The 20311-nt window shown below is 42.0% G+C and overlaps 1 protein-coding gene across 3 annotated transcripts; it reads right to left on the minus strand.

The window, feature by feature from the left end:
- Positions 1 to 1332: 1332 nt before the first annotated feature.
- LOC127568065 (galectin-8-like) lies at positions 1333 to 18830 on the minus strand. Of its 3 annotated transcripts, XM_052011332.1 has the most exons (10): positions 18622 to 18830; positions 10233 to 10321; positions 9207 to 9417; positions 7906 to 8025; positions 6602 to 6658; positions 6487 to 6513; positions 5149 to 5237; positions 4792 to 4957; positions 3020 to 3165; positions 1333 to 2927 (listed from the first exon to the last, which is right to left on the minus strand). In XM_052011332.1, coding segments are annotated over exons 1-10 (933 nt in total). In that variant the 5' UTR covers positions 18649 to 18830; the 3' UTR covers positions 1333 to 2926. The 3 variants fall into 3 exon arrangements, with proteins under 3 accessions (XP_051867292.1, XP_051867291.1, XP_051867293.1); XM_052011331.1 differs by having other exon boundaries at positions 1333 to 3165; positions 18622 to 18779; XM_052011333.1 differs by lacking the exon at positions 6602 to 6658 and having other exon boundaries at positions 1333 to 3165; positions 18622 to 18779.
- Positions 18831 to 20311: the final 1481 nt, after the last annotated feature.

The following is a 20311-nucleotide window of genomic DNA, read 5'->3' on the forward strand; positions in this document are numbered from 1 at the left end:
CTTTGAATTTATGCATAGAAGTTTCTCCACTGTATTGCACAGAATGCCTTTTGAACTAATAAAAGGCAATTTGAGAATGAAATTTTCTCCATATTTACAGCCCGATAGAAATCCTGTGCTTTGCTATTTCATGCCATCTTTGTAAAAGAGGACTTTGACAATTTCCCACATGCTCTAAGGGTTACAGCCTGTGAGATCCAAGGGAAGTTTGCAAATTGAATCAAAAATCAGCTTCAGTAAAGGAGGCAGAAGGTGATGGAAGGTTTTTTTGATTGGAAGCCTGTGAACAGTGGTGTAGCACAGGGATCAATGCTAGAAATACATTAACAATTTGTATATGAATGTAGAAGGTATGATTAGTAACAAAAATCAATGGTGTTGGTAGTCATAGGCTAAATAATAATCAATTGGTAAGATGGGTGGTACAATGGTAAATGGAATTTAATCCTGATAAGTGAGAGGTGATGCACTTAGTGTATGTCCTACCTCTATTCATCAGGCTCTACCATTCAGTGTGAGGACTAACAGAGAGACCTCAGAGTACAATGTCCAAAGATCCCTGAAGGTGGCAGCATAAGTAGACAATGTGAAGAAGAAAGTACAGAGAAAATCTCCCCGCTTTTATAGTGGTACAGCTTTCTAAAACTTTGGTTCAGTCACAGTTGGAGTCTATGTACAGTTCCTGGTTGCCACACTCTAGGGAGGATGGGATTGGGAGGATATTCACCTCAATGGTCCCTCAGATAGAGCACTTCAGTTATGAGAACAGCCTGGATAGGCTGGTTTTGTTTTCCTTGCAGTGAAGTAGGCTGATAGAGCTGTACAAAATTAGGAGGGCACAGATAAAGTAGACAGTAAGAAACTTTTGCCCATGGCACTGGTATCTAAAACAAGAGAACATAGATGCAAGGTGAGGGAATCAAAGGAAAAACTTGTTTTTATCCAGAGGATGGAATCTGGAACACCCTGTCTGTGTTGGTAGCAGAGGCAAGTACTTACAACATTTACCTATTCAGATATACATTCAAATTGTAAAGATATAGAAGGCTTTAGATCAAGTGCTGGTAAATGGAATTAATATAGATAGGTGCTTGCTATATTCTATATTCTGAAAGGAAAAAAAAAAATTGTGCTATTATGCTCATGTCACAAGCTTCCCTGTGGACTGGATGAGGAAACTATTGACTCTATACATTATTTGCATCCTTGCTTGAGTAATACAGTTTAAACATGTGGAAATGCAAGTTCAACTTGAACAGTTTAAATAAAAATGGATTCATAATTCTTCAGCTTTTTGTCTATAAATGAATAATAGTGCAGGATAACAAAGGCCAAGTTATCAGTACATTAATTTATAATAGGTAAGAGCTGACAAGTTTTCCCAAATTTCTACATACCATTAATCCACCAATTCCAAAATAAGCTTTAAGATAGCTCCAGGGCCAAATCAGGAAAAAAAATTTATATACAGAATAAAAATATCAATACTATTTGATATGTTGTTCTCCTCAGTCAGTCATTAAGTGCACCAGTTACTTAGCTGATAAAAAAAAGAATACATTTAATTGAAAGGTGTAAACTAAGTGTGCAAAAAGATTACACAATATCCTGGATTTGGTTAATACATTCTCAACATCAACATTATTGCAAATTCAAGTAATAGGCCTTATCCATATACAAAATGCCAACTACAAATAAAGTGTTAAAGACAAGATGTCTGCTTTAAGCTAACATATAATGAATGGTTGGCAGACAGTTACTAAAGGATAAATAATATACAAATGCTCATTAACAGCAAATTGTGAAAATGTCAGCACAAGCTCAATTGAAATTTTCTGGTTCACAAATCACAGGTAGATAAGGATGGTGGGGGGGAAAGAGAAAGGTGTGAAAGTAGTGAAATTTTCAGACAATGATTGAGCATGATCACAGTCCTAATGTACTTTAACCTGGTGGGTTTGCAGAACTAACGACCCTGTTAATTTGCACACTTTAGATTGTTAAATTATGAATGTACATATGTCCCAAAAAATTTAGCAATAGTATTGAAAATAACAACATAATCCAAAGCCATTAGCAAAGTCAAGATCAAGGTGAAAAAACATGGTGACAGTCAAACAAAGTTGACTGTTTGGTAATCAAAAGCATTTGAAGTGCTATCGAGATATTTGCCAGAGTTGTAGTTCAATGTACTCAGCCAATTTTTTTTTTAAAATATTGTAATACATCATAAGGCAGTGAAGCTTAAATGCTTGGTTGTGGAGATACAACTTACATATCTGCATAGAATTTGAAGCTGCATTTGAAGTATTGTGTCTTGTTCTGGATGCAGAAGGTACAAGTTTTATATTGCAGCAGGAGGACAGATTTAAACTGATAAAAATAATTATAGCTAGTGAATACATCAAAAATGCAAGTGGTTTGCAATGATTTTGCATCAGCCTTTCAAAGAATTCAAAACAAGGTGTGCATCTTGCGATGAGAATTCGAGAAATTTGAAAAACTTTTGTAGGCACAATAAGAAACATATGCAAAGCACCAGCATACTCAAGTTTCAAAACAATTTCTCCATTTGTGGCACACTCCAGCTTGAAATTAATCAGCACAAATTCTGAGAATGTTCTTCCTAAGCCTTTCAGATACTGCACAGGACTTTTAAAGACAGTGATTTTAAAAAAAACTGCTATACAGCTTTAGTATCTTCAAGATAAAGTTAAACAGTTTTATGTGGCTGTTCCAAGTTTAACATAGTAATGTATTTAAGAAGTTTTGATAATGGTGGAAATGTTCAGAATTTTGGACCAGCTTGTAGGTTTGTATTCCAAAGCAAAATGTCCTAAATGCTCGACTCATACATAGATCTTTGAATATCAGTCAACAATCCCCAAGAAAACAAATTCTCTTCTCAATTTGATCACGCACTCTTTCTAGAATTGGAAATAGAATTTGGGTAGATTACTTGTGCTCTATTTGTCCACCACCGATGTTAATACTGGACAACCGTTTTCCCTCCACCTACCAAGTCTGTACATCTATCAAATGGATATCTCCTTCCATCTCCAGCATATCAATCTTATTTAAGTTGGTAAACCGGTGTTTGTACTCCACCAAGTGCTGCCCATTTGCAGCTATCTTGAAGCAATCAGAATCACAATAAATGATAACCTGAAACACAAGAACACATTGTAAGTATGAACCTTTTTAAACAAGGCAACCTTTGAAGCCCCCTAAATGTTCTATGTTTCAATGATTCACAGAAAGTTTCTTCCCATCTTCACCTTAACCCCTTAATCTTCATCAAAACATCCCTTCACCACATTACTTCTAGTATGTGGAACACTAATTTGCATCATCCCTGTGATTTAACCCTTCGATTCCAGGCAGTTCTGCTGAATTTACATTATTCTCCTGCCAAGCCTGTTTGCCACTTAAAAGTTAAAGCAACTACACCTCCCATAAAATGGGGGCACAGATCTTATCCTTTGGCCTACTCAGTTTGAGATTAGATTAGCATCATTACTCTGGTTGTGGCAGAGGAACAGAAGCAGACCATTTACTCCCTTGAGCCTTTCCCAACAGTAATAAGAACACCAAATGTTCTGTGATCTAACTCTCTGTACCCACCACTTCAATACCTTTCAATCTCAAGTATTAAATTAATAATTGACTGATACAAATTGCCTTCTGAAGTATTTCAAATTTCCACCACCTTTTGTCAAAGCACTTCCTGATTCTCCTACTGAATGGCTAAAGTCTAAGTTTTAAGATTCTGCCCTCCCCAACCAGCAGAAGAACCTAACAGAAGCAGGAAATGTTGTTCATCCCTCATTTCTACGCTACCATTCCAGCTTGTGCTGATTTTCTACCTTAACACCACTTCCCACATATCCCTCAAATCCACTCAATGACTCAACCTCCAGTTCTGTGGGGTAGAAAATTCCAAAGGTTCATCATCTTCTGAATGAAGAAATTTCTCTCAGATCTGTCCTGAATGGCTGACCCCTTATTTTGTGACTGCAATCCCTGGTTCTAGATACCACAGTCATGTGTAATAAGGTCTCTGCATCTACTGCAAGCAGCCCCCTCTAAAACAAAGCTGCAAAACTGAGTCCATAGAAACAATTGATTCCTACCTACCCTAAATACCTTAATCTTCAATCAAACCATTCCTACACCTTAGTTCCAGAGATCATAACCCTAGCTTTTAAGAGAGTTTCTCCTTGTGATTTAACCCAAGGTAACATTCTGCAAAATTTAATGTTATTTTCTTACTTAGACCAATGTATCTCCCTCAAGGGGTGCTTGCTCAGAATTACTCTGAATGTGATCTAACCAGGGCTGTGTACACCTGTAACATATCTGTGGCAGTCCAAAGAACAGGAGCTCTCACTCACTCTTGGCAAGGTAGAAATTTAACACTTATTTGTCCCCATCTTCCTCCCACATGAAAATATTCAAGTTGTCAGAAAACGTAGAAAGAAGATTTGGCAGTGTAGTAGAGCTTTGTAGCCAACAGTAATTCATTGTAGGCACAGGCTGAGTTGGAGGAAAAGATGACACTCTTGATTAATTCTAATCTCAACCAAAAACCCTTTGATATATCTACATTTAACTATTCCAAGGATTCTGTATAGACAATTGCTCTTTACACTTTCAGAGTGAGATCGAAGAATAGAACGTTCATTTCACCACACTTAACATTTAAGGCCACTTAATAAGTGCAGTGAAATGCTATCAGTCTGAAGACCTTCTCAAAAAGGATCTGATTCACAGTTGCACTACACAATATACCTCAAAATATGCATCTGGATTAAATGGAAAATAATCTATTTTCCTCTCCTCTTCTCCCCAACTTTGATGGAGATAAGAGTTTCGAACAAAAGCTTTCTCCTTGAAACGGGGTGCCAGATGCAACGGAATATCGGTGGAGTCACTCGATCGGAGATTGATGGCAAACCTGAAAGAAATTGTACAATGCACATCTTTTCAGGATTTACTCCATCCAGGTTCTTTGTAATATTGAAGTGCAATTTCTTGTGCTGTAGCAAGTGTTTAAAATGAATGCTTACATTTAAATGTGAAGTGAAGCTCCCATCATTAAAGAGGCAAAACTACTCAGATAATAACTAAAATTCAACAGTAAATTACCTGTCTGGATTCTTCTTGATTTTGCCTTGGATAGTGATCACCCGACCTGGGCTCAACCCATCCTTAATTTTACCCATGTAAGGAACAGTCTAAAAACAAGAAGAGATTTCAACTGTTGAAAACTGAGAATATTAACTTTTAGATAGTGTCCTCAGTTCAGCAACATCCATTCTGCCAATTCACCTAGAAAATCAATTAGAGTCATAGTAATACAGCACAGAAACAAGCCCTTCAGCCCATACTGGCCACCAATTATCTATTTATCTATACTGATCCCAGTTACCAGCACTTGCTCTTTAGCTATCTGTGCACTGGCAATTTAAGTGCCAAGGAGGCAAGGAACTGACAAAGATTTTATCACCACCTTCCCCTTTAAAAACACTGTCAATTTATCAAGTATAAAGTGGGGAAAGATTATCTTCAAAGTGAAAATACTCTTTGGAGTTTAGGCTCAAAACAGACTTCAGTCACTTTCTCCTGGGGAATCAACAAGTTTTAAATTTGCTTCCTAAATAAAAGTAGATTAACATGGTGCGTGAGGAAGGATGCAGAAGCTTTGGAGAGGGTGCAGAAGAGGTTTACCAAGATGCTGCTTGGATTAGAGGACACGTGCTGAAAGGAGAGGTTGGACAAACTAGGATTGTTTTCTCTAGAGTGGTGGAGGCTGAAGGGAGAGACAATAAGAGTTTATAAGATTATGAGAGGCATAGACAGACAGTGGGTATCTTTTATCCCCAGGGTTGAAGTGTCTAATACTTAGAGGGCATGCATTCAAGGTGAGAGGGGGGAGTTCAAAGGATATGTGCCGGGCAAGTTTTTATTTGGGTGCCTGGAATGCATTTAAGAGGCTCTTGGATAGGCACGTGAAAATGCAGAGAATGGAGGGACATGGACATTGTGTAGGCAGAAGGGATTAGTTTAGTTAGGCTTTTATTAATAGTTTAATTAGTTGGGCACAACATCAGGGGCCGAAGGTCCTGTTCCTGTGCTGTATTGTTCTATGTTCTATAACTAGGACAGAGTGAAAGGATGGGAGGAGAGGAGGGGAGGGGCGGACAATGCGGGAAGGGAAGAAAGCATGACCAATGCTGCCAAATATAATCTTTTGCACATTTGCATTGTGCTTTGATGCTGCAGTACCTTAATGTTCCTTCCTGCTGCTTTTACAATTTTTCTAAAGAGGAGGTGTTCTGATCTCTCCTCAGCAGACAAGAAGGGAGTGGGTTGGAGACAAAGTTGCAATGACCTCTAGACTAAAATCACCCAGTTGCCTAGACTAAAGCACCTAGGGCAATCGCTTTCCACAATAAAAGTAAAACACAAATGACGTGTACTTACCAACAGGGCATTGGACGGTTTTGACTGCTGTAATGCAAAGAAACAAGAATACGTGAAGTCGCAATAACTTGAAGGCAGAGAAAACTATTTTAAGAATATCAGCACCCAGACTCACGATCCCATTTGTATTTGTCTTCTTTATTGGAAGATCAGAATACGGATTATCCTGCTCCTGAAAACAATTAGGACAGAAGACTTCATTATACAATGTAGCTTTCAATTGCTATAATTGAATATTTAGAGTTCGCACAATTATTGTACATTAATCGATCAGATATGGGCATTGCAGGCAAACCCAACATTTACCACCAATCCCCAACTGTCCTCGAGAAGGTGATGGTGAGCTACTGCTTTGAACCACCGCAGTCCTCTGGACGTTATACCACAGGATATCATTGGCCCAGAGTCAACCCCTGCATAGCATTCCCGTCATTTCCCTCCTTTATTTCCCTGTAGACCTGCTACTTTACACAGGTAACACTCAAGAGTCAGGATCAAGCCCAGCTCCTTGGAGCTGTGAGGCAGCAGCAGTAACTGCTGCAGAAGGTGTAGGTACTGTTGGGGAGAGTTTCAGGGTTTAGACCCAGTGATGATGAAAGGACACTTATATTTTTAAGTCAGGATGGCATGTGAGTTGTGACATGATGTTTCTTGGCACCTGAGTGACAGAGTTCCCAGTAATGCCAGCATTTATTCTGGTGCTCAAAGATCAAAATAAATATCAAGTATAACTGATGAGGCACCAGCACCACTACAACAAAAATGTTATTGTTCCCCTTGGAACACTGAGAAGTATCATATGATCTAGTATATGATACCAGCGTTTCTCCAAATACTCTGCATTAATTCTTGTGGTGTCAAGCTGCACCATCGAAATGTACAATGAAATGTAATTAGTTTATAAGCCAAGTTTTACTGTGGAGAAACCAGAGCAAACTTGCACTAGTGTGGATTGTTTGCTGCAGTACAAGTGTGCAGTAACTCCGTAAGGTGACAACAGCCAAGATCAATGCAGATTGGAGTCAGGATCTATTCCAGGAATACTTCACTGAAACAGAACAAGCGAGAAGCCCAGCAAACATCTCTTGCTGATCTGCAGTGTACCAAGTTGAAACTGGGTTCTGCAGTGATACTATGAACCTAGTTTAATGTATCACCAACATTCACCACAGACTTACAAGTGAAGACTAGTCACTTAGAAAAGGCACTGGAACTACATCAGAATCCACAAGCCTATAACACAGCATTAGTCACCATACTGAAGAGTAACCAGATGGGCCGAGCTGGGGAATGAAAGAAAAGTAACAAAAATAATTTTTTGACAGTTAAAGTGAAAAGACAAATCAGAATTAGCAATAATAAGCCTTATAAATCACTCCCAAAGAGCCATCATACATTGCAAAATTACTGCTTACTTACAGAGTTACCCAAGAAACCAATGGTTTGAATTTGAACTGCACCACTAATTCCAAGTGTATCAACTCTATCCAGACTCATCCTGTGCTGGTAATCCAGGAAGTGCTTCCCATTAACTGCAACCTAGAATATAAATATAAATAAGGTTCACTTAATATAGTTTTTATCTGCAGCTTTAGTGTAGATCATTTCAGGCCAATCAACAAACACCAGCAAACAGTACCAATTACATTCATCCACCTTATACCTTTTAGCTGCTTATCCAATCTAACGTCGGTTACGAAAGAGGCAGAAACCAGAAACAGATTCTATATCCTCACATTGGATTCTGTTTAATGAGGGGGAAAAAAAAGTATCTCCCTTTGGTGGGATGATTTTGGAAAAATCTAACTGATAATCTACTTATCAAATTGTTAAAACTTTCACAGCAACCACCCAGCTAAAATTTGATTAATTACAGTGTGTAAATTTGTATGAAAACACTGTTTCAGATAGCTTGTTTGAGAAACACAACCACATTGCAACAGCAAAGTTCATTTCTACTTTACAATAAATAACAAAGCAAATTCATTTGTTATGTTAAAGTACAACTAATACCACTGACCATCACCATCTCTAAGTGTACCCACCACCTGCACTGGGCTTGCACAAGGACATCCCACTGATTGCAGGTGTACAAACAATTCAGGGCAACCATGCTTCTTCCACCACATGATGTATTCCCTACCATTGCATCTGAGATCTCTGATCAAATGAGGTCAATTTTGCTGTGGTGATGAACTGTTTATGAAGCCATCTGGTTAATAGATTACTGAGATCAGTTAGAGGTCTGAAAAAAAATCAGAACTGCAGATGCCAAAAAACTGAAATAAAAGTAGAAATTCTTAGAAACAATCAGCAGGTCAAGTCAGCAGGCCTTTATCAGAATACTTCCACCCCAAACACCATTCCGTCTGAGCTTGCGGCCTTCAAGACTCAATACTGAATCCAACATTTTAAGGTAACTCTCTTACTCTCTATGCATCAGAACTAGCCAGTTCTGCTGTGGGGTTACACATCTGTAATATAACTCTGCTTTTCCTTCTCCACAGACGCTGCCCGATATGCTGAACATTTCCAGCATTCTCTTTTTGGTTTCAATTATCTGCTAAAGCTCTGACCCACATTTCACAGCTTTTACACGTTCCAGTTCTGATGAAGAGGCTTCAAGCTGGAATGTTAACTGTGTCTCCCTTTCCACAGACATTGCCTGACCTGCAGTGTTTCCAGCATTTTCTGTTCTTACTTTCAAAGATTTGCATTACCTTGAACTTGTCCACCATTACGAAGAAAATAATTTCAAATGGCTCTCCTTTCTTGAATGGCATCTCATATTTTTTCATCTCACGTCCCCATTTTTCCTTTTCCAGTGTGTTACAAACCACACATTCAGATCTCCGAAAACGTGGGTTGAAATGGAAAGCAATGTCTGCACGAGGTTGCTTGCTGCTTCCGCACTGAAAATCCACTTGAAATCTAGGGAAAGGTTTTATTGCCGCCATTCAGTAACAACGTACATTTGTGTTGGTTGATGTGGAAAGATCAAGCTCTAAAACTGCTTTAAAAATACTGCCAGCACAGTCGAGTTGTTTGGTAATTTGGACACACAAGTTGTCTCTAGTGTATAGATGAGTGGGGGAGTTGATGGCAATTTGAGGAGAATAACACAGGATTAGTGTTGGCTTGATGGTTGGCATGGACTTGGTAGGCCACTGGATCCATTTCAATGGTGTACGACTATGATTCTCAATTCCAAAAATCAATCAGGTCAATCACACCACATTTCCCCAAATACAATGGCGCATCAATGTCTGGTGCTACAGTTATGGCATTGTACATTCTCTCTCCTCCATCCCACTTTAGCTCAAAAAGTTAAAAAAGCCACAAAATATAAATGCCCATAATTCAATGCAAGTGACTAACAAGTCACAACAGCAGGGTTCACTAACCATCGGATAGGGTTATACAAAGATTCAACCTCCAAAGCTACATTTCATTAACTGATCACTGGTATATTCCAGAGTATAAATTTACCACTTGAATGAAAATTAAATAAGTGTTAATAGTCATCAACAACTTGTAAAATTAGCAAAAGCAAGAGCATCATACCAAGGTTGCCAAGTGTAGAACATGTGTGACGTTAGCCATGTAAAATTATGTTAACTGGCTGATTTTTCAAGATTTGAAGACAGTCTTGCCGCAAGGGGAAGTTCTTAATGCATGCGTACACATAGTTCTAACTTGCAGTCAATGAAAGATCCTTAGACTGTGGATTTGCAGCCATGTTTTACCTGTCACTCTCTTTGGGCAATATCCCTTGGACTGCTATCATCTGCCCACGACACAATCCACCAAAAATTGCTCCCAAGAATGGCATAACCTGCAGAGAGAAAGGACAACAAAAGGAATGAAATACTTCAGGGATACAGGGTAATAAGGAGCACGAGAATGGGACTACTCATCCTCCCCAGGTTACGGCAGGGCTCTGTTCCTGTGAACTGTTCGTAGCCTGGACAGTTCACAAGTCGGAAACTTGTTCATGAATCGAGTTCCCACAGGGCAGAAGATGCCTGTAGCCACCGGCAAATCCATTTCACCAGTTATATGGGCTGTACACAAGTCGTGCGTTCTCAAACTGGGGAGGACCTGCAATAGGATTGCTAAATGGAGTGCTGGCATAGACCCAATGGGCAGAATAGCCACCTCCTGTGTCATCAGAATTAAGATACAATCCAGATTATTTGGATTTAACGTTATAATGATCCTGCAAGATCCAGCTCGAGTTTAAGATAACCAGTTATATTTTGAGCATGCATTACGTTTGTTTCATAGAGAAAGGCATGAATTAAGGAGGCTGAACGGGGGCACTGGTTCCCACAAAGTGGGATCAAGCACTTAAAGTGCAAGCACATGTAGAATGAATGTGTTTAACTTGCCCTTTCAAAAAGGACCAACATTTGGATTCCTGCAAACTAGATGTTGAGAATTAAAAAGCTGTGTGTACCATTCCTTACTCCCCATGGATTATTCTAGACAAGTCACATCTACAGCAACATTCTGGTTGCTGCAACGGCAGGGCGTTTGCCAGTTCCTGAAAAGAAAGGTGGAAATCTGAAATAAAAACAGAAAATTCCGTAAGCACTCGGCGCTTAAGGTTAAAGGTCTTCCACCTGAGACACTGCTTCTCTTTCCGCTGATGCTGCCTGAGCTGCCAAGTGTTTCCACAATCTGTTTTTACTCCTGAAAAGAGTGGAGGAGACTGCAGCAAAGTTGATCCTTGGAGTCAGGGAGAAGAGCCAACGATAACTTGATAGACTGGATCTCAAAGCACCAAAGAGAAGTTCCCCTGGAGAGGAGATCTTGAACTGGGGGTTGCATGGGAGGACGGGGGCAGAGATTCAGATTAAATGGTCACAATTAAGATGGAGGTGAAGAGAAATCACCAGTGCGGAATTTCTTCAGCCAGGTGGTGAATCTGTGGAATTCAATGCAGCTGAGGGCTGTAGAGGCCAAGTCATTGGGTGTATTTAAGGAAGAGCTTCTTGACTGGTAAAGGGGTTAAGGGTCAATGGGGAGAATGCAGGAGAATGGGGTTGAAAAGAAAAATCAACCATGATTGAATGGCCACTCGATGGGCCAAATGATCGAATTCTCTTCCTATCTTATGGTCTCTCGGGGGTTGTCCACCTAGAGAGCTGCAGAGAGTCAGTCAATGAAGTTATTCAAGGATAGATTTTTTAAACTAATCGGAGAGTCAAAGGTTACAGGGAACAGCCAAGGAAGTGGAGACGAGGCTAAGAACCAACCAGCCATAATCTTACTGAACAAGAGAGCAGACTTCTGCTCCTATTCCTTTTGTTATTGAGGGATGGAGCCTAACAGCAGGGAAACAGGCCCTTTCACCCACTTTGTCCATGCCAACAAAAGATTAAAAAGATTAAGAATACTCTTAAGAGGGAAATCAGGAAGGAAAAGAGGGTATGAGATGGATCTGGCAGGTAGGGTTAAGGAAAATCCCAAGAGGTTCTATAGCTATATTAAGAGTAAAAGGATGGCTAGGGAGAGAATAGGTCCCCTTAGAGATCAGCAGGGCCGCCTACGTCTTGAGCAGCAGGAGATGGGTAGAATTTTTAAACAAATATTTCTCCTCTGTTTACTGAGAAAATCATGGTTACTCAAGAGATAAGGGAAACCTGTGGAGATGTTTTGGAGAACATTCATATTATCAGGGAGGAGGTATTTGCAACCTTACAGCGCATTAAGGTGGATAAATCCCCAGGGCCTGACCAAGTGCATCCTCAGCCTTTGTGGGAAGCTGGAGAAGAAATTGCAGAGGCCTTGTGGAGATATTTGCTTCATCGTTAGCCAATGGTGAAGTTCCCAAAGACTGGAAGGTGGCTAATGTTGTTCCATTGTTTAAGAAGGGTAGCAAGGACAAGTCAGGGAACTATAGTCCAGCTAGCCTGATGTCAGCAGTAGGGAAGTTACTGGAGGGAATTCTGAGGGACAGGATCTACCAGCATTTGGATAGACAGAGTCTGATTAGGAGGAGTCAGCATGGCTTTGTGCATGGAAAATCGTGCTTGACGAACCTTTTAGAGTTTTTTTTGAAGAGGTAACCAAAAATGTAGATGAGGGTAGGGCAGTGGATGTTGTCTATTTGGACTTTACTAAGGCCTTCAGTAAGGTCCCGCATGGTAGGCTGGTCTGGATCCAGGGAGAGCTAGTGAAGTGGATTCAAAATTGGCTCGGAGGTCAGAAGCAGAGGGTGGTGGTTGAAGGTTGTTTCTCGGAATGGAGGCTGGTGACTAGTGGTGTGTCACAGGGGTCGGTGTTGGGACTCTTTTTATTCCTTATTTATACAAATGCACAAGGTTTGATCAGTAAGTTTGCAGATGATAGGAAATTAGATTACAAGGGGATCTTGATCAGTTAGGGAAGTGTGCCGAGGAATGGCAAATGGATTTCAATACAGGTAAGTGTGAGGTGATGCATCTTGGAAAGTCAAACTAGCATAGGACCTAGAGGGACCTTGGAGTACAAGTACACAGTTCGTTGACAGGTAGACAGAGTGGTGAAAAAGGAGTTCAGCCCACCAGCCTTCATCAGTCAGGGCCCTGAGTATAGAAGTTGGGACATTATGTTGCAGTTGTACAAGTTGTTGGTGAGACTGCACTTGGAGTACTGTGTACAGTTTTGGCCACCCTATTATAGGAAAGATGTGGTTAAACTGGAAAGAGTGCAGAAAAGATTTGAGGGTGTTGCCAGGACTAGGAGGGCCTGAGTTATAGGGAGAGGTTGGCCAGGCTAATTCTTTATTCCTTGGAATGTAGGAGAATGAGGGGCAACCTTATAGAAATGTTTAAAATTATGAAAGGCATAGATAAGGTGGACGGTAACAGTCTTTTCCCCAGGGTAGGGGAGTCCAAAACTAGGGGGTATAGATTTAGGGTAAAAGCAGAAAGATTTAAAAAGGGGCAGCTTTTCCACACAGAGGGTGGTGAGTATATGGAACAAGCTGCCAGAGGAAGTGGTTGAGGCAGGTACAACAGTATCATTTAAGAAGCACTTGGATAGGTACATGCAGGGGCGGGACTTAGAGGGATATGGGCCAAGCACAGGAAATTGGGACGAGCTGGGTGGGCACCATGGTCAGCATGGACTCATTGGGCCGAAGGGCCTGTATCTGTGCTGTCTTGCTCTGACTATGACTCTAACCGTCAAACACTTATTTTCACTAATACCACTATTCTCCCCACATTCCCATCAACCATTCACCCTCATACTAGGGACAAGTTACAGTTGCCAATCTACACATCTTTGGGAAACCCTCAGGGAGAACATGCAAACTCCACACAGACAACATGGATTGAACCCAGGTCACTGGCAGCTCTACTAGCTGTGCCAACTGTGCTACAGACCATGTTCTTCAGCCTTCAAAGGAGAAGTCACAAAAGACTTGTAACACTTAAACTTTATAACACAGGAAAATCAAATGCAAACCAACTCCAGTTCAAGTAGGGTCACACACAAAGGGACAATGAATCAAGACTGTGCAAAAAAAATTAGCAAGTGCTTGAGCTGGCAAAGAGTGTGGGTAGTTTGCGCAGTGTTAAGGAAGATCTGGGTTCCAAGATCTGTCATACACCCACATGATTCTTGTCACGAGTTAAAAGCAGGGAGGGAGAGAGAGAGAGAGAGAGGTCAAGATACTTTTCTGACTTTTGAACAGTAACTGAATAGGCAAGTGGTGGCATAACAAATTTAGTGGAAGAATCTATGCAAGTTGACAAGAATGGATTACTTATTTCTGAAAATAAGCAGACGAAACAGTTTGAAGCAAAGAGGAAATGGTCCAGCTCCAAAAGAAGTTTGTTACACCAAATTAAGTTACTTTTTGTTCAGTTTCTCAGAATCACTGCAGCACATACTCTGCAGTTCAGAAGAATCAGAGATGTTCTCAGTGATTTTGAGAAAGATTGAAAAATTGAGAGGCTGTTCCCTCAGGCTGGAGAACCAAGGAAAGAGGAACAGTTGCAGGACAAGGGTTCCGCTATTTAGAACGGAGAGAACGAGAAATGCCTCTCTGCTGAGACCTGCAAGTCTTTATCCTAAGCTGTGCTTAGCCATTGAATACGTTCAAGGCTGAGATCAATAGCTTTTCAGCACCAATAAAAGAATTGGCAATAAAGTGGACAAGGTCGAGGATTGGCATGGTGGGGAAATCCTCCTATTGCTTTTATTCACAAACAACATTTCATGGATAAGTGTTCTCAAAAATACTTTCATACATTTCTATTGCTGGAAGAGAATGTGCACTTGCATCATATTTTTCAAGACCAGAGGCATTCCAAAGCACCCACGGGGCTAAAGTTTGATGTGGAATAGAGGAAACACAACAGCTAATTTGCACATAGCAGAAACCAAATTATGGATATAAAATCCTTTATTTTCAGGGAGTAGTTTCAGAGATAAGAATCAGGCATGACAATAGGAGCAGAAGTAGACCATTCGGCCCTTCGAGTCTGCACCGCCATTTTGAGATCATGGCCGATCCTCAACAATCAATATCCTGTTCCTGCCTTGTCCCCATATCCCTTGATTCCCCTATCTATAAGAAACCTATCTAGCTCCTTCTTGAAAGTGCCCAGAGAATTGGCCTCCACTGCCCTCTGAGGCAGTGCATTCCACAAATTCACAACCCTCCGGGAGAAGAAGTTTTTCCTCACCTCTGTCCTAAATGGCCTAGCCCTTATTCTTAAATCATGCCCCCTGGTCCTGGACTTCCCCAACATCTGGAACATATTTCATGTCTCTATCTTGTCCAATCCCTTAATAATCCTGTATGTTTCAATCAGATCCCCTCTCAATCTTCTCAATTCCAGCGTGTACAATCCCAGTCTCTCCAACCTCTCAGCATAAGACAGTCCCGACGTCCCCGGAATTAACCTCGTAAACATACGCTGCACGCCCTCTATAGCCAGGATATCCTTCCTTAACCCTGGAGACCAAAACTGTACACAATACTCCAGGAGAGGTCTCACCAGGGCCCTGTACAAATGCAAAAGAATCTCTTTGCTTTTGTACTCAATTCCCCTTGTAATACAGGCCAACATTCCATTAGCCTTCATCACTGCCTGCTGCACTTGCTCATTCACTTTCAGTGACTGATGAACAAGGACTCCTAGATCCCTTTGTATTTCCCCCTTACCTAACTCCACATCATTCAGATAATAATCCGCCTTCCTGTTCCCGCTCCCAAAGTGGATAACCTCACACTTATCCACATTAAACTTCATCTGCCAAGGATCTGCCCACTTACCCAACCTATCCAAATCACCTTGAATTCTCCTCACTTCCTCTACACGTCGCACTGCCACCCAACTTTGTATCAGCAGCAAACTTGCTAATGTTATTCACAATGCCTTCATCTAAATCATCAACATAGATCGTAAACAGCTGCGGTCACTGCTCCGAGCCCTGTGGCACCCCACTAGTCATGGCCTGCCATTCTGAGAAACATCCATCCACCCCTACCCTTTGTTTCCTATCCGCCAACCAGTTTTCTATCCATGTTAATACCTGCCCCCCAATTCCACGAGCCCTAATTTTACCCGCCAATCTCCTGTGCGGCACTTTATCAAATGCCTTCTGAAAGTCGAGGTATACAACATCCACTGAATCTCCCTCGTCTATTTTCCTGGTTACATCCTCAAAAAAACTCCAGTAGATTAGTCAAGCATGATTTGCCCTTGGTAAATCCATGTTGTCTCGACCCAATCCTATCATTGCTATCCAAATATGCCGCTATTTCATCCTTAATAATGGACTCTAGCATCTTCCCCACCACAGATGTTAGGCTAACTGGACGATAGTTCCCCGTTTTCTCCCTCCCTCCTTTCTTAAAAAGTGGGATAACATTAGCCATTCTCCAATCCTCAGGAACTGACCCTGAATCTAAGGAACATCGGAAAATGATCACCAATGCATCCACAATTTCTAGAGCCACCTCCTTTAGTACCCTGGGATGCAGACCATCTGGACCTGGGGATTTGTCAGTCTTCAGCCCCATTAGTCTACCCATCACCATTTCTTTCCTAATGTCAATCCACTTCAGTTCATTTTTTGATTAGTAATCATGGGATCACTCATATCCACCCGCACAGGTGAGATGGTTTTGCAGTTTCAAAATGCCAGACCTGACAGTGCAGGACTTCTGAAGAACTGGATTTTGTTTGAGAACATAAAACAGCACAGCAATTGGCCCTTCAGTCCACGATGTCTATGCCGACAATGATGCCAAATTAAACTACTCTACTCCCCTCTGCCTGCAGATGGTTGATGTCCCTCCATCCCCTGCCTTTTCACGCACTTGTCTAAATGTTTCTTAAATGTGGCTATTGTATCTGCTTCCACCATCTCCCCTAGCAACACATTCCAGGCACCTACCACCCTGTGTAAAAATACTTGCCTCACAAATCTTCTTTAAGCATCCTCCCTCTCACCTCAAACCTGTGCCTTCTAGTATTTGACACTTCCACCCTGGGAAAAAAACACTACTTACCCTTATCTATGCCTCATAATTTTATGAACTTCGACCAGGTCTCCCCTCAGCCTCCGACACTCCAGAGAAAACAACCCAAGTTTGTCCCACCTCTCATCATAGCATACCCTCTAAACCTGGCACCTTGGATGGTGAACCTCTTCTGCACCCTCTCCAAAGCCTCCACATCCCTCCTGTAATGCGGTGACCAGAACTGCACACGGTACTCCAAATGTGGCCTAACCAAAGTTTTATACAGCTGCAACACGATTTCCTGACTTTTATACTCAAAGCCCCAATTGATGAAGGCACGTATGCCGTATGCCTTCTTTACCATTCAATCCACGTGTGAGCTATGGACTGGCACCCAAAGATCCCTCCATGTGTCAATGCTCCCAAGGGTCCTGCCATTTACCGTATATTTTCTTCCCACATTTGGCAACACTTCACACTTGTCTAGATTAAACTACATCTACCACTTCTGCCCAAATTTCCAGCTGATCTATATCCTGCTGTATTCTTTGAGAGGCTGCACAAAAACATATGATGAAAACATTTGGTGCTGCAAACTAATATCTTTAGGGCAAAATACTGTTTGAAATCTCCTTCAATGACAGTCTCAAAAATAGAGTGAAATAACACACAAAAGGATACAAATAGAGACTCAACATTTGAGGATTTAATTTTTGGTTAAATGTCAAGAAACTGGAATCCACAATAAAGGATGCACTATCAAAATTTCCTTAAAAATAATGAAATTGAGCAGTAAACTGGATTTATAAATGGGAAATCTTGTTTGTCTCATCCTTTGAGGTCAGCGGCTACCGTGGGGGTTGCTACCACAAGGGACTCTCCGGCCTGGGGAGAACCAACAGAGAGACGGGAGGCAGCAGCTTCCATTACCTCTGATGAGGACGGTTTGTCAATACACGGAGCAGGTACCGCCAGCTCCGAGCAATAGCCTGCACTCACCGTGACGGCCAGGAACCGAGCAGCTAATCCGCTCGCCCCAGCTCACCCAACGCCGGTCCCCACAGGCAGCTCCTCCACCTTGACTGATGGGACGATTCATTGCTGCAGGAGCACCAAGATCCCAGCAGAGCATCGCGCAGCCGTGTGGAAGTACAGGGGCCCGTGTACCTGTGACCGCTCGGAGGGAAGACCAGGTACACGATAACCAAGCAGCACTCGAAGGGGAAACGCTAAGCGTGGTACCAGTATAGATTCTTCATAAATAAAGGGGTGAAGGGTTCCCAGGAGCAGGCAGCAAAGTGGAATCGAGGTTAAAATTCAAATCAGCCATGGCATTATTGAATGGCGGAACAAGCCAGAGGGGCCGAACTCCTGCCCCTACGTCCCTAGTGTATCAGAAACAACAAAGGCAGGACTCCCTTCCCTTCGCCGAGCTTCACAAAACGAATGCAATTAAACGTAGGTATGTTAACCAATGCACAGGGCGACTTTAGGGTAAGGGAGATCTGGGCCTCCTCCGAAGGTTTTGCCCACAGACCGCGGAGCTGCGCGCAGAGGGAGTGCCGTTTCTTCGCGCTGGGCTTCGGACTGTGTGCGCTGCCTCTGCACTGCGCTCCCCACACACACAGGACACAACACTGCAGAGGTCAGCAGCGAACTCTTACCGGGTTAGATATCGTCGGATTATCCATCGCGACACAAGCTCACTGACAGTAACCGACTCAAACGAAAGAGCAACAACTCCCAAAGCATCAACTCTTCCTGCACACCGAACGTCGCGGGTGTAACAATAATACAACCGACCAATGAGAGAGAGCAGAGCGCGGTTGATTGTCAGGTGAGCGGGGAGCGGGAGAATCGCCTGGTGTTTGGCAGGCGAGAATCCATTGGTTGCCTTATTAATTGGGCCGTTCCGCCCTGACTGATGCGAATCACATGTCATTCGGGGCTCCGGGGTTGACCCTGTCGCCTTTCAAATCAGAGGATGGTCAGCTCCAAATCCAGAGATCTGAGATCAAAAAATCTAAGACCGGCTCCTCAATGCAGGTCCCAGAGAATGCGGCACATTGTTTGGTACCTCATCGGCCCTCCCAGACTCATGCAAAAAAAATACCTGGCACTGTTTGGAAGAAGATCAGGGAGGGTACTTCCCAGTGTCTCAAACACCTGACGGAAGTATAGAAAGTTATGAGAGGAACAGATGGGGTAGATAGTCATAATCTTTTTCCAATAAGAGGGGTATCAAAAACAAGAGGGGATAGGTTTAAGGTGAGAGGAAGTAGTTTTAAAAGAGATCTGAGGAGTAAATTTCTTACACAGAAAGTGGTTGATGTCTGGAATGTGCTGCCAGAGGAGCTGGTGGAATCAGACACAATTACTGTGTTTAAGAAGCTTTTAGACTGAGACTTCAATAGCCAAGGCATAGTGAGTCTATGAATATATTATATCAGTCAGCAGGTTACATGGTCACTACAAATACCAATTCCTGAGAACTCTCCAGATTTGACTTTCAATCTCTGTTAATTAGGGGGAATCTCCTGATCCAGGGTCACTTCTAATGTCTCTTCTGTCTCAGGCTTCCCAAGTGAGTGAGGATAATACATTGGGCAGGCTGTACATGGGTGAGCATTGAGGACATTGAATGCCTGGAAAACAGAAGGGAAGATCTCTCACATGCTAACCTGAAGTATTCAGGAAAAGATGTGTCAAGGTGGTTTGTTTGAGAGGTTGTGCATTTTACTAAAAGAATTGAGTTCCATCAAAATGACTGAATGAAGTTTATGATTCAAGCTGAAAGAGCCACTGTGACTATTGGAAGATTACTAGTTGGATGATAAAACATATAGGGGAGGAAATTCAACTTCAGTCGCCAGCTTGAAACACATGCTGGACTCAGCTGCCCACATTCAATTCAAAACATGGGAACATAAGAAATAGGAGCAGGAGAAGGCCAACTAGCCCTTCAAGCTTGGTCCACCATTCAACACAATCACGGCTAATCTTCTACCTCAGTTCAATTTTCCTGCACTATCCTCATATCTCTTGATTTCTTTAACATCCCAAAATTTGCCGGTCTCTGTTTTGAATTGACTCCACAGCCCTCTGACATAGAGAATTCCAAAGATTAACCACCCTCTGACTGAAGGAATTGATGGAGGGTTTCAACCTAAAACATCGACAATTCCTTCCCCTCCTCCCCCCACCCCCACCACCCTGCCGCAGATGCTGCTCGACCTGCTGAGTTCCTCCAACAGGTGGTTTGTGGCTCCAGATTCCAGTGGCTGCAGTCTTGTGTCTTGTGATGTATGTGCTCTGATGAAAGGTCATTGAAATGTTAATTCTGTTCCTCTTGCC

The sequence above is a fragment of the Pristis pectinata genome, chromosome 3, assembly GCF_009764475.1.
Source record: "Pristis pectinata isolate sPriPec2 chromosome 3, sPriPec2.1.pri, whole genome shotgun sequence".
NCBI classification, from domain to species: Eukaryota; Metazoa; Chordata; class Chondrichthyes; order Rhinopristiformes; family Pristidae; genus Pristis; species Pristis pectinata.